We start from the raw sequence: 23956 nt of genomic DNA, 5'->3' as shown, positions 1-23956 counted from the left end.
TTTCAGCGGCATCAGCGGCTGTTTGGCTGCTCGAGTACCCGACCGAGCAAACGCTCCATGCCCACGCCTGCTCTGGTCCCGCCCCGACGCCTATTCCGGGTTGGGCTAGGGCACTCTGCACGCCACGCTGAAACTGACAAGCGGCTTCCGACCATGATAATGAAGCTTGGGTTTGGCTGCTGAAGTAGACGAAAGGATTTAGTTTGGTGAAAAAGGAGAAACTCTGTTGCTACCTTGTTTCAACCCCGGGGCTACAGTTGAGTGACTGAATCGATTTCGGGGGCTGGAAAACGCCTGAGGTGATACATTGAAACACTGCTAAATACTGCTAAAACAAGGTGAGAGTGGGAAATTTGTCTTTTCAAGGCTATTGCAGGCTTTATTTCTAAAATAATATCTTCAGCAATATATAAAGATTCAAATTCAAATTCAATAGTGATCCTGTCTTATAGTAGTTGCGATGGCACCGAAGGGAAGGGGAAATGTGAAGAATAAAGGCGGAGGTGTGACTGAAACACCGGTTGGGACCCCCACAAGGAGCGTGCCTGTTGAGGGAAATGGCAATGGAGCTAAAAAGAGAGGGGCTGCTTCTAAGCCTAATGTTCCTGAGGTAGATAGTCGCTCGACCCAGGTGGCTATAGATGCTGGTGCAGTTGGAAAGACTAACGTTCTAGGCGCAAAAGCACAGCCCTCTTTACAGTCACAAGCACGAGGTGGGCAAGGAGCCTTAGGAGACTTACAAACTAATTACAGAGACTCAGCAGCCCACCAGTCTCAAGCGACACCGACTAAACAAAAAACAGTCTCAGTTGCAGCAATTTTTGATAAAAGGCAGGGAACCAGGCAAGAAATTTTAGAACTGAATACTGCGCTTACTAATGAGTCTATCGTCAGAAACGCTGCAGTGTCAGTTGGAGATGGAAGTGAAGCGAACAATTCCGAGATAGACATGAGTCAGATTCAGGCAGAGGTAATCACCCCTGTAATGGGGGTCTAAGATGTGGTTTCCCAGACTAGCTCAAAATTAGCTTTAGATAAAGATCTTGAATTTGAGGCTGAAGGGAAATTTTACTCTATGTCAGACTTAACAACTCTGTCTGATAAAGAGAAAAAATTGGATAGTGCTAGCAACCTCGGCGACTGGGGGGGACCTTCCAGATTATGAAGAAGACCCGGAACAATTTCAGACTCAGGATACAGTGAGGAAGTTGAAGGATGTTAGTGAGACATTACAGTGTGATCAAGTACAGCCATTCGGTCAGATTAATTTGGATGAAGAGCTGGAAGAGGAGGTAATTACACTCGGTCTCATCTATAAGACTATTATGACTCATCGTAATGAGACCAAAATGGATCCCAGGTATTTTTGTTCAACCCTTCCAAATTAAAGGTTGTTTTCAATGGGCAAACGAGGTATTTCACATCTAGTCGGCTGGCACAGGACTACCTGTCTGACCTGAAAAATAAAGGAGGGTTAAATTGATGCTTACTGTTAACGTCCACTAAGTGGAGAAGATGACTTCTTTAGCTCTGTTGCTCTGACAATCTGAACTTATAATCTGTAATTGGTATTGAGTTTCTATGAATCTGGGGCTCGTGGGTAGTGTTAATGCTTTATTTTTTGGTTAAATGGCATTGAGTGTATCTCTCTTCATACAAAAATATCGGTTGGCTGGCTTAATGTATAAACAAAGGGGAATAGTTCATTTGCTTGGTTAAGTTCTGGTCCCTTGGAGACAATGATGTTAATTGTATCTGTTTATATACATAGAAAGAGTAACCTCTTTATTATTATTATCTCTTATAGATTTTAGGGATTTCTGATTAAGAACTGATATTTGTATTTAGAAGCTAATTATATCCGAGAAACTGAGTTAGAGAGTACCATATTTGTCGGGTAGGGAATTTGATGGGGTGGGGAACGGCTGTTGCATCTCAACATCACTGAGGACAACGTCCTTAAGCTTTTTTTTGGGTGGCGGTGGGGGTGTGGGAGGAGGGGGGTGGGAGTTGGAAGGGGTGGTGTGGGGTGAGGGGGTGCGGAGGGGAGAGTGTGTTAGTAAAAACAAATGAGACCTATTTTGCAGAATTGGTTGTACAAATTATCCATATATTGGCTGAGGGAATCTCATCTGGGTTTTTCTTTTTTCAGTGCTTAGATGCGGCAGGATAAAATAGTTATCAGTACTTGGAATATCTGTGGCCCCCTCTGACGCTAAAAAGCGGGCTCTTTTTCATAAAATTGTTGACTTTATCCATGTAGATATACTTTGTATACAGGAGACACATATTCCTTGGGGGAAGCGGAAATGTTTGAAGATCCCTGGTTTTGAGGTATTAGCCTGTTCTAAACAGACATTTATGATTAGAGGGGTTGCTATATATGCAAGGGGCGGGTTGTGTAATTGTAAAAGGGCATTGGCTGATAATATGGGTGGGTGGGCTATAGTGGAATTGTGCATTGGTGGGAAACTACTAACAATCTGCAATGTGTATGGATCGAATGTAGATGATCCTGAAGTGTTTGAATATCGCGATGTCGAGCTGGCAGCATGGTCTAGTCCCTTACTCTTTTGCGGAGATATGAATATTAATATGCCAAGCGATGTGGATTTTACGAATGGTAGTAACTATGTGGGGAGAAAACCAAAAGTTTTTAAAGCCCTCCAGGCTTTTCTTCGGGAGCATGGTCTTACAGATTTATGGTATGTGCAGAAGAGTACAGAATATGGCTCTACGTTCTATTCTATACCTCATAATAAAAACGTCAGGATAGATTTTATTTTTTTGTCTAAACAGGTGGCAGCTGTTAGCACTATTTTTTGTTTACCACGACTTTTATCAGACCACAATCCATTGATCGCTGAATGTCCTTGGCCTCGAGTTAGAAAACCACCAAGAGATTGGACTTTTGATAGGAAACTTTTATTTGATGTGGGGTATCGCTCACATATTAAAAAATCGGTAGTCCAGTTTCTGAATATCAATAGAGGATCGGCTTCAGATCAAGTGGTCTGGGATACAACGTAAGCTGGGTTACGGGGGGAGACTAAAAGTTTCTCTTCTTACAGGTGGAAATCAGATCAAGAATGGATGCGTAATAGCGTTAGAGAGTTTAGGGATGCAGAAATAACACTGGCTTTAAATATCAGGAGTGTAAACGATACAGCGCCTTGCCTACAAAAGGTAGCGATTCTCAGGGCTGCATTGTTGGAGCCTCTTGGGCAGGATCTAGCGTTAAAGTTCTTACAACATCGCACAGAAATGTTTGAGTTCGGGGAGAATTCTGGCAGGGTTCTGGCTAAGAGACTCTGCCAGTGTAGCATTCAGAGTCAGGTGGTGAACATGCAAGATTAATTTAGAGCAGTACATGAATCGCAGGAAAAGGTCAATGATGTCTTTTTAAGATTCTATTCTTCTTTATACAGCGAAGATACCGATCATCTTAATACTGACAGAGCTACTGAAGCTTACTTAGCAGATATTGAGACTGCCATTATCTCTCCTGAACAGGCTGAACATCTGGCCACACCCATTCAATAGGAGGAGATCGAGACTGCAGTAAAATCTTTGGCTAACGGAAAGGCCTGTGGACCAGATGCAGTGCCAATGGAGTTTTATAAGGTGTTTCTATCTGAAATTGGTCAGGTTTTATTGGAGGTATTAAGAGCAGCCCAGAGGGGCATAGTACCAGAATCTTGGCAAAATACGACTATAGTTTTGTTTTAAAAAAAGGCAAACCTGACTTATTACCATCATCATTTTTGCCTATTTCTCTAATCAATAGTGATTCTGAAATATACTCAAAAATAATGGCCGGCCGACTTGCACAGGTGATTACCCCACTGGTTCTTTGTGTTTCAGCACGGATTTATACCTGGCCGAGATACTGCCGACCATGTTAGACGCTCCATAGCACTATTAGATTGGGCTCAAGTCACTAATTCGCCTCTCGGGTTGATCCTGTTGGACGCTGAGAAGGCGTTCGACAGGGTCTCCTGGGGTTTCATGTGGGCTGTCTTGAAATGAAAGAGATTTCCAAAAGGCTTTATACAGTCAATCTGTGCGATGTATAATTCCCCAAGGGCACAACTTCGTAACTCCGGCCAGCAGACTCGTTGTTTTCCTATCACTAGGGGCATGCGACAGGGGTGTCCTTGTTCTCCCCTTTTATTTGCTCTTTACATAGACCCTTTCCTATCTAAGATCTTGGCTAATCAGCGAATAAAACCTAAAAGAGTCAGCAATATGTCTAACAGCCTGCTAGCGTATGCAGACGATATAGTGGTTATAACTTCGGAAGTTTCATCTGCTTTTAGTGAACTTAAGCAATTGGCAGGACATTTTGGGGCAGTGTCGGGCTACAAGCTCAATGTCTTAAAGAGACAGGTGGTTCTGACACCTGGTATGGCTATTTCAGATGCCCCAGTGGTTCCTGATGCATTGTACCTAGGGGTGTATATAACGTCTGTAGTAGATAGTATACCTGATTTAAACATCTTACCGGTTATAGATGAAGTTAATAACAAACTTGAAAGATTAGATAGCCTGCATCTATCTCTCTATGGACGATGTAGTGTCATTAAAATGCAAATTTTACCTAAGTTTTTATATCTGTTTAGGACCCTTCTTCTTTTTTTTTCTCAAACAAGCTTGTTAAAGGCAGATAAAGTTTGTTACAGATTGTTGTGGGGGTATAGACGCTCACGTAGAGCAGCTAAGTGTATGTTCCTTCCCAGAGATCGAGGGGGCTCGGCGGTTCCAAATCTTGCTATGTATTATTAGGCTGCAATGCTGCAGGTAATGGGTGTGTTGCTATGCGGAGATAAAGTTAGCAAACCTTTATGTAACACTCCCACTATTTACGAGATGGGGCTTGGGTCAGCTGCAAAAGGTATATTACTTGAAGTCCTTGAACCTAGTTACTATAAGAGAACCCACTTCAAGATTTTGTTAGCAGCATATACTATCTGGCGAAAGATTAGGAGGAAATTAACTATTCCAAATATGAACCTATATACGCCTTTTAAAGCTACCCGAATATTTCCCAGCATCTTTCAGGATTACGTTATGTACATATGGCAAAACAAAGGTATCTATGGGCTGGTCAATATGGTTGTGGATGGTGTTGTTTTATCATATAGGGAAATAAGGGATAAAGTTCAGTTATCTTCACGTGACTTCTTTAAGTATTTACATATTCAAAGTTTCATACAAAAATACTCTAAGACAAATTCTTGTATTTTGGAGAAAGTGCCTATCCTCGAGTTGATAAAAAAGAGAAGTAGAATTGGCATTCTGTATCATTATATTTTATCAACATTTCCGGATGACTTGATAGTTCAAAACGTCAAGTGGGAATTGAAATTAGGTGTAGCTGGTATTGATTTATCTTCGGTGATAGAACTTGCTAGTCAGGTTATAGTATCTGGTTCGCTTAAAACCCAAAGTAACATGTCTATGCTGGACCTATAGTATACGCCTGCTAAGATTGCAAAATGGGGGGCCACAAAAGGAAATACATGTCCAAGATGCGGGCTGTTGGCAGCCGGTGTAATACATATGTTTTATTCTTGCTTATCGCTCCGTGCCTGTCTAGATGATATTGAGTATTTTATTAATGTTACACTTAAGATTCGATGTACAATAACACCGGCGCTATTGATATTTGGGGTAGATGCAGGTAATATAGTAGTTGGTGGCAACACCTTTAATGAATCAGCTCTTATATTTATTGTTATGTCACAGTTTCGCCTATGTATTACATCTCAGTGGCTCTCGCCGGAAGCCCCACATTTGGACAGTGGCAGGCAAGATTGTTAGCCATACATCGTTTAGAATTCTCTGCATTCTCTTGTAAAGGGGGGAGACAGCGGCAACTTGCGACCCGAGTCTGGGCGCCTGTGGCCGAATGAATTGGATAAGAAAAATGTGTTGCTTGGACTGTATTTCTGCACTAATATTTTTCTCATTTGCTTTGGATGTGTTTTCCGCGGTCTTAATTGATCAGTATGTATTAGTGTTATCATTTGACTAATTTGACATATTATTTTGTATGAATTCTGTACAACCAAATCTGTTGTTTAAATTGTTAATCTGAATTGTCTAATGTTTGGTCTCAATAAAAACAATAAAAAAAAAAGTAAAATCGATAATGATATCTTGGCTGCTATAGCCGCTACTGTGAATGGAAGTAAATGTGCCGAGGGATTCCCTTCTAAATACTCTTATGACTTAAGTCCCGAAAATGTGCCTTTTGTGAAAACTCCAGACGTTGGTGACAGACTGATTCCCAACGCAGACCGCAGACACCAACTGATTACGGCAGCACATGAAGGTGTTGCGTCCGCTCACGCAGGCATTTCGGCTACTGTTACTCAGTTACAGAAACATTTCTGGTGGCGGGGACTGTATCAACAGACGCGAGAATATGTCCTGCAATGTGACATTTGTCAGCAGATTAAACCTTCAACTGCTGCGCGTCCGCCCCAGACACAGTTGTACATCTCGAATAGACCACTTGGTTGTGTTTATTTGGATCACTGTGGTCCTTTTTCTCTTAGTTGCAGTGGGCTCGTGCACACGCTTTGTATGGGTGTGGCCACAACGCAGCGCTGATTCACGGACTGTCATAAGAGACTTGCGCATCTTTGTAGGATTTTTTTGCCTCTGTTACTTTCCATTTAGACCAGGGTCCAGCGTTCGCCTCTAAGGCTTACAAGGATGCCAGGAGTTCCCTGGGGGTCCAAGGTAAGTTTTCGTCTCCGTACAGAACTGAGGGTAAAATTGTAGTGGAGCGAATGAACCGTGATTTAAAGCAGTCTTTGACAGCCCGAGTTATAGGCACTGTCAGGAACTGGCTAGCCCATCTTGGTGGGGTACAGCATGCACTTAATAATCTCCCTAGAAGGTCTCTTTGTGGGCGGACCCCATACGAAATGCTCTTTGGTATCAAAATGTTTGTCCCGTACCTTGACAGTCTAGACCCAATGGCGGTCCCTGTACCCTTTGACGTAGATGAACGTTGTCATTTTTTGCAGAATCTACAAAAGACCAGAGACAGTCTTGCAAAGGAACACTTGCCCTCCACATCTGATGCTGTGTTTCAGATTCCGGTAGTTGGCTGGATACCCCGAGTTGGACAACTGGTCCAAGAGACAATCGAGAACAAAAATGAATTTGGACCCTTGTATCAAGCTCCAGTTCCTGTACTTGGCGTGCAGGGCACAAGAACAGTCAAATTTCCTCCCCTTACAGGTCGTAAAGAAAAAAGGTATATCTCAATTGACAATGTCAAGGTACAGAGTGGCCGATACTCCTTAGCATGGCGCCTGCAGTTTCCATGCCGGCACTACAGAGAAATTCTCTTTTGGTTCTAGCTCCTAGGGAAGTGCCCTCAGTTACTATCGAGATGCATGTTGTTTCAAGTCCTTTACTAACCGATATTTCAGATACACTTATTGATGAATCCGATTATGCATATCCCGCAACATTATCAATGCCTGACTTACAGACTTGAGTAGCTAATGAGTCCATATTTTCATTTGACGCTGCCTCTTCCACATCAAAGACACCTTCCAGGATTACTGTTTTTGTCCAATGGTTTAACAAAAACTTTTTGATACCCCCTTGGACTTACATCTGGACGGCCCTATTTTCAATTTTTTTGTTTATGTCCGTGGGGCTTGTGAATTTTTTTTTCGTTTGGTAAATGGATGCTACGTAGAAGAAAGAATTGTGACACGTCATCTTAATGGAACTTTGGCCCTGCACGCTTCGTCCCACATCCACAGATCCAGAAGAGACTTTGACTATGTTTATAAAACTGCCTGGCCCGTCCTAGATGGTATAGTTTGGGATGCTGTCAAATTTCAAAAACATGACCCGACAGAGGTCGTTAACGTCCCTAATGTGTTGTGTGTTTCAAAGGGTAATGTAATTGAGCAAAATATACGTGCTGATGATTGGGATGTACAAGCTGATGAAGCTTTGTTTTCAGACTTAAAGTATTATGCTGCCTTCGATGCTGAAGATTTATATTCAGATTCAGCTAATTATGGTGAATTATATTGGTACCAGCACTTTGGCAGTCATTTCCTACATAAAGCAAATATGAGAAGAAATATAGTAAATTTTACTCAGTGGGAACATTGCCCAGCCCCTATAGAAGGCAGTTGGAAGTCTCTTTTAAAAGGATTTTCCTATTTTACAGATTTTAATCAGACAAATCAAGATGCATTTTATTTTAGAATACACGAAAATTCCGCTTCCAAAGTTAGACTAACTCACACCAAATTGTTATATTCCAAGTCCTTTCTTGACCAATTGGCAATAGGGGGCTATGACTTGTGGAAAGATACTATTGATCTTAAATCTGTTTGGGGTTCTAAAAGTGGCAAGTGCAAGGCACAGAGGCTTTGCATCGTGCATGTCTCATCCCAAACCACATGTTGTTTTTGAATTCTACTATTTCATAGAATACTTGCTTGGGATTGGCTACACCTAAAAGATTGAATGCCCCTTCATTTCCTGATTTAGAAGAATACCATGGATGGGACAATTTTACAGAATTGTCTATCCGAGATTTACAAAAACTGTTGCTGAATTCTACATTTGATATTTCAAGCATTAATCCCACTGGTTGGTTGCTTTGGCACAAAAGTGCTGATTCCTGTCAACGTAGTTTCATGGATCTAGCTCCTGGTTATACACAAGTGAGGACGGATCCTAGATTCCTGAGTGACCATTCTGTAACTACTTACTCAGTAGGTAAGTTGTGTCAGAATTGGCTCAAACACTCCACTTTGGCTTCTGTTAAGATGCATTTGTCAAAACTGACGGAGGATGTTGATCTGAATGACTTTGTGAAAGGTCCTGCAACTGGCAGAACAAAGAGATGTATTTATGCTATCTACAATGAAATTTGGAAAGTTTCGCAAGTAGAAGCAGCTGTGCGTTTACGAGCTACAGATCAAGCTAATTTGGAAAAATTGCTTGCTGTTATAGATAATAGTATTAATATGCTTTCTTCCCGCATTTACACATTGGATAATATTGTATTGTCTGTAGTAGATATTGTACAAGAGGATGCTTCTGTTTTGTTTCATGGTCAAAATCAATTGCGTTCCATCATGCAGTTTGCTTGGACATTACAAACGTTGAAGGCAGGGCGAGTACCTTGGGATTACATGAATACGTGATCGTTATTTGCCCCATTTAATTTGGCAGAAAAACAACAATTTATGTCAATGAAGGATGCAACATTTTCTATGTTGCATATTAAAAAGTTAGAACCTTTGCCCTTTTCTGTTGCGGAATACAATTCTGCTGGGTGGCTTATTCATGGGTTAATTACACTCCCTTTTCCACTTTTCAAATTTGAAAATTGTATGATGGCTGTTATGAACCTTTGGGGAGCGCATATCTACATGAAGTTTGGTCCCTCCCATTTACATACAGATGCCTGAGAGAAAGAAAAGAGGTTTATCTGAATGGAGAGGACTGCACTGTTTCTCCAGACCGTTCCCTAATATGTAGAAATATCCAAATTCATGGTTCTTGCAATGAAAACGCGCCTAATCTGGCGTGTGTTTCAAAAGGCACACCTACACCGGCTATCAAGCCAACATTTACATTACTGGCGAACTGTAGTTATTTAGTGTTAAACAATGAAGATTGCTGTGGTTTAATTAGAGGTATTACTTACATAGTTACCGTCAGTGAGAGGGTAATCTGTAGTAAAAATGTTCTGTTTCCACCCCCGCGTGGGAAGCTGGATGTTTCCATATGGCCGTTGATTCTGACCTTGGAGGCAGAGTTCAACAAGCTGAGTCGAATCAGGGCTCTGTTGTCCCAAAAAGAAGTCCCCCTTACATCTGCTCATGAAACATTTGTCCTTCACGTGGCCAACACCCGAACAGAAGTGCAAGCCTTATTGAATACAGACATGCCCTTACATTATGGGGAGTAAATTCATACTACTTTCAATGCCTCCTCTACTACGGTTCTGGCTAATTTTTTTTAAACTGGTCAGTAGTGGCCTTTGTCACTTCTTTTCAAACTATTTTTGGTGTTTTTCCAGCCTTTTTACATTCGATTTTCTCCAGCCTGTTTGGGGGATATCCCTTAATTCTCGCAGTGGTTGCTGGTGTGCTCCTATTGCTATTTTTATTTAAAAATTGATGCAATTCCTGTGGATCGCTAAAACCAGGCCTGGTTGTAGTTGCTGCGCAGTCGAATGCTTAGTTTTTATGGAATGCTGCCTTTGGCTACATTAAGTGCAGCTTATGGATTATCACTTCAATTTTCCTTTTCTGCATGCGTCCAGCCTGTTTTTCATTGCCTGAGCTGTGATTTCCAAAGGGCCCTGGATTTGTGTCTCTGTGGTATGGTGTCTCCCAATGCTGATTATGATCACCTAATGAGCCCCTTAGTTGCTCACGACATGTTCTGTTCTAGCGGAGGGATTATGGCCTTTGCAGCGATGCATGGAGTCCTGCGGCATTGGAATGTATTCACGGAGGCACATGAATGCTTGGCAAGCAGTTATATTGAAATAGACCCACCCCAGGTTGCCTCTGATGGTGCAAGAGGCTCCGGTGATTGAAGAACATTCATTCCCTTTGATGAATTGGATGGCTGAAATGTTTTCAGATGAGAACAATGACTTCCTATTGGAGGCTGTTGCAAAGTATTGCGCATACACGCTATTGGAGTGAGACATTATTTTTTTTCTTCGCTCTTTCCTCGACTGGGGTCAGGAATATGGCGGTGTAAGTTTTTATTTTTTTGTGGTTTCGAACTTGTTTCTGATATTGCATTAGCATTTCTTACTGAATTTTTTCAACGATCTTCTAAGTTGAATTCTCCTTATCTCAAATTACGGCTTTTTGAACTTGACTCTGACTCAGAAACTTGTACTCTGAGTTCATGATTAGTGTCTGTTCACGTCACGTCACGTGCTCCGATCAAGGGAGGGTGTGGTGGAGATGACCCGTACATTGATATAGTGTTAAGTTAGCATGGGCTTATTAAAAGTTCATACGCCATTTTCACCTTGCCTGGTCAGCTTAGCACACGACACACTCTGCGCTGGTGTTTAGAGAAACAATAGTTGCTTTGCTTTACATGAGAATAAAGTTGTTTTGCTGCATTTCTAGACTGCTTCGATAGTTTAGTCTGCACATTATGAGTTGCTACCGTCAAGGTTATCTTAGCCACTGAGGTTGTTGTTCTAACTGATCAGCGCACGTTCTAGCCATAACATGTATGCAGCTGTGGCCATCTTAGAGATTCTGCACGTTTAATAATGCACTGTGTGGGCATGAATAGACACACTTGGAGAACATTTTTGTGCTGAGAGCTTGTGGAGAATATGATGTGATCCACTCCTTCTGATCACCAGAGGTATGGGGTCCGCCATGTAAACCTGTGAGACCTTCTAATAGTTATAAAATAACTTGTGACCAAGGGAGGGTGAAATCTAGGTATATGTATAACCTGTTTCCCTTTAGCATTTTAACATGTTTTCTTCCTTTGTATTTTATGGAATAGTAACAATGCTGACAACCTTGCTTTTTATAATATGTTTACTTATACTAACAAAGATGCTGCTCATGAGAACACGTTGTTAGAAATAAACATTTCAAATTTTTCCGTGTCTCATTTACTCCTTACTTTGGACTGATATGATAGTATAACGAAAGAGTGTTCTTGTTTTCACCTAACCTGAGGTATCCTAAGTTTCATGTTCTGGGTTGACTAATAATTGGGGTTTTTGCATAGGACAAAGAACCGATGAGTCACTGATGCTAGTCTGGTAGGGGATGTTAGGTACTAAGGTGAGTTTTGGTACACCCTAATTTACTGAGGTCCTAAGTCTCTATGCACAGTTCTGTGTAGGAACGGAATCCCTGCAACAGCATCACCAACATTTCCATGACTCAGAATCCTGAATCACGAGCTGCAGGAAAACTTCTAGGCCCCCAACTGAATCTGCTTCTGAAGAATCCTAGGTTTGGCACCATTAGCACAGAGGATTGTGTTTGGACCTATGACCAGTGCTTGAAGGGCCACAAATGAAAAACAACAACTTTGCTCTATGTACGGGCATCTGCGTGAAGGGAGGACAGATGGAGAGAAAACTGTGATCAGCAGCCGCAATCAGATAGTGTCCTAAAAACCTGAGCCATTTTTGCAGCAGTCACAAAGGTAATGAGCCAGCTGTCAGTTTCAAAGTCATGCAGCATAATCAGACAGTTATAACAGCATTGGGGTGCACTATGTTCTGTAGTTGCAGGACGTGTTTGGGAGCAATTGTGTTCTGAGTCTCTAACCCCAAACCAATCTCCCTTATAAGCCTTGAAATGTTTGCACTACTATTTACCTAGTGAACTACTAAAGGAGTGCACATGTTGCTCAGTTTTCAGACAGGACAGCCTAGTCATCAGTGGTGAAAGGAGTCAATCATAAGACAAGCTACTGTCTCAGTAAAAATCATCTGAAAAAGCAGTCCACACTTATGATCATGCAACACTTGCCAGTGTGATCTGAGACTTTTTTTAAACCCATATGAGACTTAAATTTTGTTATTTTTTTTACCCTAGCATCATGTTTCTATTGTAAAATTGCACACCAAATATACAACTAAATACTAGCTAATGGTTTCTTTATTTATAAGGCCAACCAGAGGTGTAAGTTTTTCATTTTCCCTATACAGTTAAATTGTTCTCATTCATAATGTGAAAATAACTAATATCAACAAACATTAATGGTGTTACATAGAGAAATAGGGATGCAGGACATTCACTAAAGATTAGATTATTCCCCTTTCCACCCTATTTGGATGTACACTCATCTGCTGACCACCATCATATGATGGCCATGGTTGCAAGTAGAGGGTGCACAACTGGGAGGACAGGTAAGGGGAGACAGAGGACTAGTGGCATAGACAGAAAATACACTGTGATGCTATCACCATATGGTTGCTGTGCTGAATTATAAGTGACAACAACATATTAGGAAATAAATGCAGGGTGGCCAGGACAAATAAGGGTAAACATGTGGAAGATGCATAAAAAATATACTCTAGAACTACTGATATAATGGTCACTCGGTTATCTATCAAGAGATAGGGATCATTTATGCAGATTGTCCAGGAATCTAGGCTTCGAAATAGCACTTGTGACCATCATCCACATGGTATCTGCAGCAGTAATGCAAACTTACACATTTTTGCTATGCAATGAAGCTCCCAGGGTTTTGGATATTACCTTATTGATCAATTTACTAAAATCACAATATGTGTAATATATTGTTCTGCAGTGAAATTGTTTGAAAATAATTCAGGTCTAGCCTATTGCACATTGTCCATCAATGTTTCATCATGTGAAGATAATGTAGATTATTCATATATTAGTACAAATAGACCCCTAGTAGAAAATACTATTTATAATGTAAATTGTAATAATAATAAATAATAACTTGTAGGCTGGTTCACTTTGGCTAGGGGTCACTCTTGGAGGTTATTATTGGTGCTTATTTATTCAACGTTTATCAGTTCAGAAAATACGTGGTCGCTACATACACAAACATAGGTTATTCTAGTGAGCATTGAAAGAAATTAACTTAAAAACGTTATTAGTGGAATAATTCTTCATAAATTACCATAGCCAGAGAGAGTAGTGTTTTTTATATTGTGAGTATATAATATATTGTCTGGAAAGATATGTCCAATTTTGAAATGATATTGCACAATTCTTCCTATGTAATAATAATTCAACATTCTGGATTAACAAACATGGAAAATATGTGTGGTACATAATAAAAATAAATAAAAGTATCAACACATTCTTCAATGGAGCTTCTCTCAGATATAGTAGCACTCTATAGATCAACAGTGATTCATTCTAGATGAATGTCCATATATTCTAGGTTGGTGTCCTTACCATTTTGATGGTTGTAAGGTTAGTCAGGTATCTTGTCTCCTGCAGGCTGAAATCATAGGCTATGTCACGGGCAACAAATCCGATCTGTTTTCCATCCCTTGGACAAAAGAAAGGCTGTTGAGATCGTTCTCACTGAATAAAAATCTTTAAGTGACAAGACTGAAAGTTTTAATCCTATCTTCATCTAGAAAGTATGATAGCTTAAACTCTCTTCAGCCAAAATAGAAAATAAGTTCAAGACAGTCAAGGCTCAAAACAGTTGTCAGGCTTCCTCAAGCAAGAAATACATTTTTGTAAGTCAGAGGGACAAAATTTAGCATTGAAGAGTCTAGAATTTATGTACCTCTTCCATCAGGTGTAAACACTCGAGGTACCCCTTTGCCTCAGATTCATTCTGCATGTTCCAAAACCATAGGTCTTACTAAAAAAATAACAGAATATTTGGGCATGTTGTCTGATATTTTCTTGGCTGTTAAGGAACTTTCTGGTACTTTCTTTAGACCAACACAGCACGATTTCTTACTCCAAAAGGAAAACCGATCCATTCTGGCCTCAAATCTCTTTCTTAGAATTACTAATGGGACACTAGACATCATCTGGCTCATTATGCTGTTTCTGTTTATGTGACATTATCAATTGACAGTGTAGATGAATGTGCAACCTCTTGTATTTCAAGGTTATTTCCAAAATTCCTATTCAGTTTTCAAATTGAAGGGAACTAATCCTTCATCCTATCATTTTTTAGGTAACTTATTTGACAAAAACAGCAAAATGGCTGTTGAATAACAAAAAAATCAACATGCCGGAAATCTTTATTTAAAAAAAGGGAAGGGGCTGCATAGCTCCATGAAGAAAACATTGTTAGTTAGGAGTAACAGAAATTTGGGAAAACTTCTGTATGAACAAATGGTTTACCTTAATCTAATCAATTCAATATACAACTCAGGGTCCCCAAAGTACAATCATTGAAACCTTATTAAGAAAGAATGATTGTAATATAAAATAGCCTCCACTACTCAAATATACATGAAGGGGCCAACCAAATTTGAGTTGGGGCACTGGGGAATACCGCTGTGTATGATGGAATACTTTGTGATGTTTTAAACAAGAACTATAGTAAATCAGAAATTCTTAACTAAAAGAAAGAAGACCTGTGATCATTCAATACTGTAAATACAATGAGCAAAATTAGCCATTATACTGTCCAGGCAATGGGCAGTGTTAAGATAACTATGCATGGCGAGTGACTAGTTAATATCGAACCAGTGCAGTGGCATATTATTATTATTTGTTTATGTCCATGTTTATGTACTGTTTCTTGAAGAGTGCGTATATCACCCAGAGGTCTCATAGCGCTTTGACAAAGACTGAGGAACAGACAGAAACAGTGGCTAGGAATAAAAGAGATTCAGAATAGCCAGGTCTTAAGGGACTTATGAAACTTTGTATGCTCAATCTTGGTTCGTAGGTGTATAGGTAGAGAGTTCCAAAGGGTATGGCCCAATTTTGAAAAAAAATAACTGCCATGCTTAACTGTTCGGACCTTTGGAACTATCAGTAGGTGTTTGTTTGCAGAGCAACGTTTCTGAGAAGGCTGATACTTCTATAGTTTAGTTGCTAGATACTGAGGGCCCTGACCATTCAGGGTTTTATAGACAAGACAGAATGTTGTGAAGTGTATTCGCTTATTGATAGGCAGCCAGTGAAGCAATCATTTGACCATAGGAAATGTATTTCTAGTATTTGTCATTTTAAAATATTTCTTGAAATGAGCCAATACTTTTATCAAAGTATTCTCTGTCTAAATAACACACTCAGCTTCATCACCCAGGAGTGCTGGGATGCCACCAATTCCCGTGGACTGTTTACAGTAACTTCAAAACTGGGGTTCACCTTAGTAGAGTTTAGAAAGATATGCTACAGATTAAACTTTTTTTAATATATCTTTATTGATCGTTTGTACAGACAAATACCATGAATAGTGACATGTGCCATATCAATGTGCATACAATGCCAATTATTCACACTACAAATATAATCAGCCGCATCCCAAATGCAGCACCATCAAGCTTCCTCCAAGGTCAGACATCTCCCCCCTGTATCTTATATGTGATGCCTTCATCCTGAACACTCTTTCAGATCTCTGCTATGGTGCATGTCCCCCAGACTTCTGTCCTATGGATCAGCCAACCTAACTCCCTCCCACCCCCTCTTCTCAAACACAACTCCCCCCTTCCCCCATCCATGTCTAGTGTGACCTGCCTGTTGATGTACCCTAATGAACCGAGCATCTCTAGTCTGTCTTACCCCCCTCCAAAAGTACTGTGCTACCCTGCCCATCTCATCTCCTCAGTATTGTCTGTCTCATGTCTTGAGTGTATACTCCTCCCTTCTACTTCTTCGTCTGCTCTGTGTGTTCCCCCGGCTACCAACTCTGCCACCATTGCTCTCCAAGCCTGTACATCGTCTTCTAGTTTCTCATTGCATCTTGTCTTCTGCATTCGAACTACCTCAGAGGTCGCCCATTCCTGCATATCCGGTACCCATTGTGACAAGCTGGGAGGACATTGACCCATCCATGATATGGCTATCTGCCGCTTTGTGAGTACCAGCCCCAAAAGGACTAACTTCCGACTGAGGTTCTAATTTTTAGGTGAAGACAACAGTGCCAGCAACACCACCCTGATCTCTCCTGCTATCACACACCCTGTTGCAACTCTCAATACCTCCAGAACTGTCACCCAAAACTCCTGGAGCTCAGGGCATGACCAAGCCATGTGTGTGAATGCCACATCCGACTCTCCACACCTAAGGCAGTGCCCTGACTGCTCTGGGCAGATCTTGCGAATCAGTTTTGGGATCAAATAAGATTGATGGACATAATTAAATTGTATTCATTTAAACCATGTATTATCACTAGTTTGTTTGACCCCTTCATGGATCATGACCAAGTCCATATAAATAAGCTGATCCCCTATCAATGCCTCTCACTGGATTGGTAACTCACCATTCACTCAGACATCCCTGATCGCACAATATAAATCAGAGATCAATTGGCAGCCTTTAGCCATCGCCATCAACGTCTGTTGTGTCTGGAAGACTGGGGGTTCATCCAGGAATGTGGGCCAAAGGTCCCTTGACGCCTGCGCAATTTTTTATACTGAAGGAATTTACAGGGCCCCTGCTCAAACATCTCCCACGCCTGTGCACATGTGCGTTCTTTCTCATTATCGTATAGATCTCCCAAGGATTGGCAGCCCGCCACCTCCGCACTGACATTGATGCGGCAATCTGACAGAAAGGCTGGCCCTCTCAGAAGGGCATGTCAGGCGCATACTGAGTCCTCTTCAGTACTTTTCGGACCACCACTTCCCACATTGCTGCCACATGACGCACTATATGTGGGCATGCCAGAGGTACTCCTGTCCCCATCATAAGTAATTCGGGCAGCTCTCTTCCTTCGAGAGTACCCGCCAGCAGGGTCTTTTCCCATTTGATGTCCCCATCTAACCAGTGCACAGCATGTTGTAGTTGTGTGGCAATGTAGTAATATTCCTGCTAGTGTGACCCTCAAGTAACAGGGTGCTGACCGTACCCATGGAAGCCCCACCTTTGGCAGTGCCTCATCCGGGCAGAGTGCCAATCGTCCTAACAGTACCAACTTGGACTGGATGATTTGTAGGCCTGACATGCTTCCAAACCCCGCTAGGATGTCCAGTAGAACTGGTATTGCTGTGCCGGATCCCTGACACACATCAGGGTATCGTCCGCATACATGGACACCATATGAATAGGCTTGCCGACCCTGATCCCAAATGGTGCAATCCTTGCCTGGAGATCTATGGCCAGTGTGTCCATTGCAACCACAAAGAGTAATGGAAATAGCGGGCACCCGTGCCTGGTGCCTCTGTGTAGTTAGAAGGCCTGGGATAGTAGCCGCCCAACTCTAATCCTAGCACATGGCTCTGAGTACAGCAACTGCGCCCATTGCAGAAACTGGTCTCCCACTCCCATTGCCCGCAGACCTCCCACAGATATGTCCACCCTACAGAGTTGAAAGCTTGTTCGATGTCAAGGAGTGCTATTGCGCATTCCTCATGTTGGAGCACTTACGAATGCCAGACATGAAACGGATTCTAAGATTTATGGCCGTACCCCGTATAGTGATGAAAGCCTGATCCGAGTGAATGAGTCGCTGCAGGCATGGCTGCAGGCGCACAGCCATATTCCCGCTAAGAATATTCATGTCAATATTCAGCAGGGATATGGGCCAATCTGACCCTGGAAGTCGGTTGGCACTGCCCGCCTTATGAAGCATCACCACCACCATTCATGGAAGGTAGAAGTGTCCGTGACTGGAAGGCTTTGTTATATACCGCAAGAAGGTAATCAGCCAAGACATACACTATTTTCCTTTAAAATTCATCCGGCAGCCCATCAATACCGGGACTCTTGGTTGATTTCAGGGACGTAATCCCTCTCATTATTTCCTTCTTTGAGAGCGGCTTGTTAAGCATTTGCCCTATCTCAGCCTCCAAACAGGGGAGCCGTAGAGTAGTAAGGAATTCACCCATCCCCTCCAGTGCCAGAGGGGATGGGACACCTCGCATATACTCTGGCCATATGGTACACCAAAGTAAAGAGAATTCCATTCTGACTGTATATCATGCGTCCATCCCCCGACCTCAACTGCACTATAGACGAGGTCTGCATCTCGTTGCGGATCAACCTCGCCAACAGCGCCCCAGAGCGGTCTCCTTCTGCATGCAGGCGCTTTTGGTATGTGGTGTAATGGAACTTCTCCAGGCGACACAATGCCACCAGAAACTCCTCCCGTTTCTCCCGCCACTCCGCCCAGCTGTGAGGCTCAGACGGCAACACTGCTTCCAGTTCAGCCAGTCGTTGTTCGGCTCTCTAAATATCCCTTTCTAGTTCCTTCTGAACGCCGTACGTCGTATAGAGGAGAACCCCCGGACAACCACGTTCATCGCCTCCTTCTCCGTGCCCCTCAACGTCGCCGATCCCCAATTGGTCCTGAAATACGACGTAAGTTCTTCCTCTAGTTTCCTGACAAAGTGGGGATCCGCAAAGCACCTCAGATTCGAGCCGCCATGTAGGGATTGCCAATCTGGGTCTGGCCATTCTCAGCGTCGCCTGCAATGGGAAGTGATCCGAGAGATGTCTCAGGAGATACACTACTTCCTCTACTCTGGGCATCAAATTCTGTTATATACCAGAATCTGATCTAGCCTACTACACATATTGGAGGCCAGGGTATAACATGAGAACACTTGCAACACCGGGTGCCGGATCATCCACACATCAAGCAAGCCCATCTCCCTCATCACATCCAAGAGATCCCATGTCATGCCGAGCTTGGTGTTCGCTCGAGGAGGCCCAAAGACCAATGTCCCAGCCAGGACACAATTAACGTCCCCTAAGAATATCACATCTCCACCCAAGTATGAAGCTGCTACCTTCCTTATGTAATAGAAAAAAGCTGGCGTGTCCACGTTAGGGGCATACACACTTCCCGTCCGTCCAACCTACCGTATAGTACTACATAACGTCCCTCCGGATCTAGCGTGTGGCGTAAATGTTGTTAAGGTTTCCCAGGAGGTACCCAAAACAGTGCCCCCCTTGCACACCCTCAGAATGAGGTGGCATAAAACTGTCCATGCCATCTCTGCCTGATGTATGGCAGTGTCTCTCCCCACACATGAGTCTCTTGCAACCCCACAATGGCAATTTTATGTCTCTTTAAAAATCAGTGTACACTACTACGTTTCTCTAGCTAGGCCATACCATGTATGTTCCATGTAATTACCTTCATCAGGGAGGGAGCCATATGCCCAAACATCTGGCAGCCCATTTCTTTTCCCATCCCGCCAAGGCAACATTGACCTGAACATTCCAAATTGAGTCTCGACCCAGACATGGATCTCACCCTTGTCCCCAACCACAAACAAAAACTGAAACAGAGAAAACATCCTGATCCCCCCACCCGCTGGGCAGTGTGACAAGCAAATCCCACCGCCAACATAGTGAGTGAGACGTACTATCCCACGCCCTACAACCCCCACAAGCTTTCCCAATCAAACATTAGGATTTCTTTAAGCATAGGCGAAATTTGCGAATTTGAGGATTATTATATTTTGCATGTTCGCGGGGCGCTTTGCGTATTCGCGTGGCGCCTTGCGTGTTCGCAGGGTTTTTTTAGCGTGGCGACCGCGATGCACCCTCTGGTTCATCACTGCCACCGTCCGATTCATCACAGCACCCTCTGGTTCACCACTGCCACCCTCTGGTTCACCACTGCCACCCTCTGGTTCACCACTGCCACCCTCTGGTTCAATACTGTCACCATCTGGTTCCTCATTGCCACCCTCTGGTTCATCACTGCCACCCTCTGGTTCACCACTGCCACCCTCTGGTTCACCACTGTCACCCTCCGGTTCATCACTGCCACCTTCTGGTTCATCACTGCCACCCTCTGGTTCATCACTGCCACCCACTGGTTCACCTTGCCACCCCCTGTTTCACCACTGCCACCCTCTGGTTCATCACTGCCACCTTCTGGTTCATCACTGACACCCTCTTGTTCACCACTGCCACGCTCTGGTTCATCACTGCCACCCTCTTGTTCATCACAGCACCCTCTGTTTCATCACTTCCACCCTCTGGTTCATCACTGTCACCCTCTGGTTCATCACTGCCATCCTCTGGTTCACCACTGCCACCCTCTGGTTCATCACTGCCACCCTCTGGTTCATCACTGCCACCCTCTGGTTCACCACTGCCACCCTCTGGTTCATCACTGCCACCCTCTGGTTCATCACTGCCACCTTATGGTTCATCACTGCCACCTTATGGTTCTTCACTGACATCCTCTGGTTCACCACTGACACCCTCTGGTTCACCACTGACACCCCCTGTTTCACCACTGCCACCCTCTTGTTCATCACAGCACCCTCTGGTTCACCACTGCCACCCTCTGGTTCATCACTGCCACCCTCTTGTTCAGCACAGCACCCTCTGGTTCATCACTGTCACCCTCTGGTTCATCACTGCCACCCGCTGGTTCATCACTGTCACCCTCTTGTTCATCACTGCCACCCTCTTGTTCATCACAGCACCTGCTGGTTCACCACTGCCACCCTCAGGTTCATCACTGCCACCCTCTCGTTCACCACTGCCACCCTCTTGTTCACCACTGCCACCCGCTGGTTCATCACAGCACCCTGTGGTTCACCACTGCCATCCTCTGGTTCATCACTGTCACCCTCTGGTTCACCACTGCCACCCACTGGTTCACCACTGCCACCCTCTGGTTCATCACTGACACCCTCTGGTTCATCACTGCCACCCTCTTGTTCATCACAGCACCCTCTGGTTCACCACTGCCATCCTCTGGTTCACCAGTGCCACTCTCTGGTTCACCACTGCCACCATCTGGTTCATCACTGCCACCCTCTGGTTCATCACTGCCACCCTCTGGTTCATCACTGCCACCCTCTGGTTCATCACTGCCACCCTCTGGACACAAGAACTGCACAGGGATTGCGCTCGTGAAATTCAAGGATGCAGAGGACTCTATCCAGCATCACAGCTAATTGTTGACGTGGGGAGAAAGAAAGCACACCTGTACAGCCTTCATAAAGCTCACAATTGTTTTTGGGCTGATGAATGTGATACTGAATTTGAGCTTCAACTTGGGCACCTGCTTTAATTATATTATTTATATCTGTAAGTGCTTCCTGTTGAGGGTCACATTTTGTGAAAGGAGCATCGTGCCAGAATGAACCTTGCCCTTCATATTTATATATAATGAGCTCTTGGGGTGATGAAAGGTTCAACTCAGGCATCTGCTAGTTTATATCTGTAAGTGCTTCCTGACATGATGGAGCCTCATACTTGTAACTATTCTCTGACCCTGCTTGAGGGTCGGAGCAGGGTCAGAGAATAGTTGGAAGTAGGCAAGGAGACGCCGCTCAGGAAGCACTTACAGGGTTACAGCAGGTGCCAAAGTTGAAGTTAATTTCTTTGTAACCATTTTGTAAATAGTTATAAAGAAAGTAGCTTCGACTTGGGCACCTGCTGTAACCCTTTAAGTGCTTCTTGGGGAAAAAATGATTCCCTCTTGCGAATTCGCAGATTTTTCAGCAATTTCACGCAATTCGCACGCACAGGAAATCCGCAAATTCCGCAAGCGGAACAAATTTTGCACCAATACTTAGATTTCTTACAACACCCTCCCCCCTGAAACCCAGAGCGCTCCCCGTAGGGGTGCACCCTGACTCTCATTTATCATTGGAGCCACGCTAGCAGCTGGCTCCCGAACTGGGTGCGAGGACTGGCCTCAACTCCAGGGATAGAATCCAGCCGCTGGTAAGGGGTGTGTCCACTCTCCTGCAGCATACATATACAATGCATCCTCAACCTTCAACTTATAGCGTGCACCTCAGAACAATTGGCATCAAAACATTAAGGTACAGACACTTATCTGCTTATCCATTGGCCCAGTCATTGTCCTCACTCCCCTCCAATATTCACTCCACATTAACTCCGATGAGGTTAGCTCAGAGTCTGGCGATCCCTCCACCACCTACAGGGTGTCACCATCACACACCTGAACCCTCCCAGAGTCCCTCATGTCTCTTAGTCCCAGTCCTTAAGGCAATCACTGTCCTCCATTCCAGTCCAGCAACATTGCGCATTGTGCTGACTGTGTCTGCATTCTTCTCTGCAACTCCCGCTCTCCTGTGTTGTCCATCCAGTCCATCCGCTGATCCGAAAAAACAGAGCCTTGCCCTTAAGTTCCACCCGGAGCTGAGCAGGATGCAGAAGGCTATATTGCATCTCCGCTTCTCTCATGCACTTTTTTACTACCAGAAATGTGTGTCATTCGTCCTGCATCCTTTCGATATAGTCGGGGAAGATAGCAATATGATGTCACTCAAGGTGTAGTTTGGACATGGTGCTGGTAGCCTGGTGGAGCATGTCCCATTCCCGGTAATTAAAGAAACAGGCTATTAACTCCTGTGACGGCGCCCCCAGACCATTGCCTTGTGGGCTCTTTCAATGTTAAATACAGTTGCAGATCCCTATGTGTCATTGGAAACTAGTGCTAAACACAAATGGTTTCAGACAGTTAAGATCTGTTCAACGTGGGGTACATCTATTACATGTACACAACAATATTTCACAATATAGACAGAGAAACTAATTTCCTAACATATTGTACAATCTCACTTACTTATAGCACAGAGAGATGGTGTACAGTTGTCTCTACCAGTTGAATTGTGACTGTAGAGCTTCTGACATTTTCAACCTCTATTGGCCAACTTAAAAGCCTTGAGAAAGTCACGGTGGTGACAAAACGAGCATTGGATATGATCAGTTTTCTTCACGACAAGGACTGGGCCATCATGCATTTTACACAAAAATTGGTTGTATGAATGTATTAACAAATATTTATGTGCCAGTCTTTTTTTACTTTCTATGTTATCATCGGAAATCTATTAATATCTGGTTTCCTGAAATAGGAGGAATCTCTCTTCATCCTTATGTTCTTTGGTGGTAAAGATAGTATACTACATGTAAATTGATGTGACATTTTAGGAATGCCTGGGATTCCCTTCTGTTGATTGGTATAAAAACAAATTGTTCATACTAGCCCATTTTTCTGAGAGGCTTTGAAGTGCGACTGCGCATCCACCACTACCTCGATTTTCTTTTCACCTGCTCATAGGATGTAGGTCACAGGCATGCACTCCGGGTAGTTTAGTCAATGCTTCTTTATTATTCCTCAAGAGTTAGCACCCGAATACATCACTGGAGGCCTAGGCACCTCTCATCTGCTATAAGTCTGTCCCCAGAATTGTTCTCCATGGAGGCCCCTCATTCTGCCAGCTTCAGACTCCACAGGTCTTCAAGGCTATGATATGTGTAGGGAAGCCGCCCGCTGGCCTACTCTCAGCCCGCTAGTTTATGGGGCCTCAGCACCCATT

At 43.3% G+C, this 23956-nt stretch overlaps 1 protein-coding gene across 1 annotated transcript in view; it reads right to left on the bottom strand.

The window, feature by feature from the left end:
- LOC147700821 (putative DBH-like monooxygenase protein 2) overlaps positions 1-23956 on the bottom strand; it is a 151174-nt gene that overhangs the window by 48768 nt on the left and 78450 nt on the right. Inside the window, exon 9 of the mRNA XM_086929740.1 lies at positions 13947-14043. Coding sequence (XP_086785866.1) covers positions 13947-14043 — 97 coding nt within the window. The remainder of the gene's footprint in view (positions 1-13946; positions 14044-23956) is intronic.

This window comes from Lissotriton vulgaris, chromosome 7, assembly GCF_964263255.1.
Source record: "Lissotriton vulgaris chromosome 7, aLisVul1.2, whole genome shotgun sequence".
Classification (NCBI taxonomy): domain Eukaryota; kingdom Metazoa; phylum Chordata; class Amphibia; order Caudata; family Salamandridae; genus Lissotriton; species Lissotriton vulgaris.
Note: the sequence above shows the minus strand (reverse complement) of the source record. Positions and strands in the feature narration are given on the sequence as shown.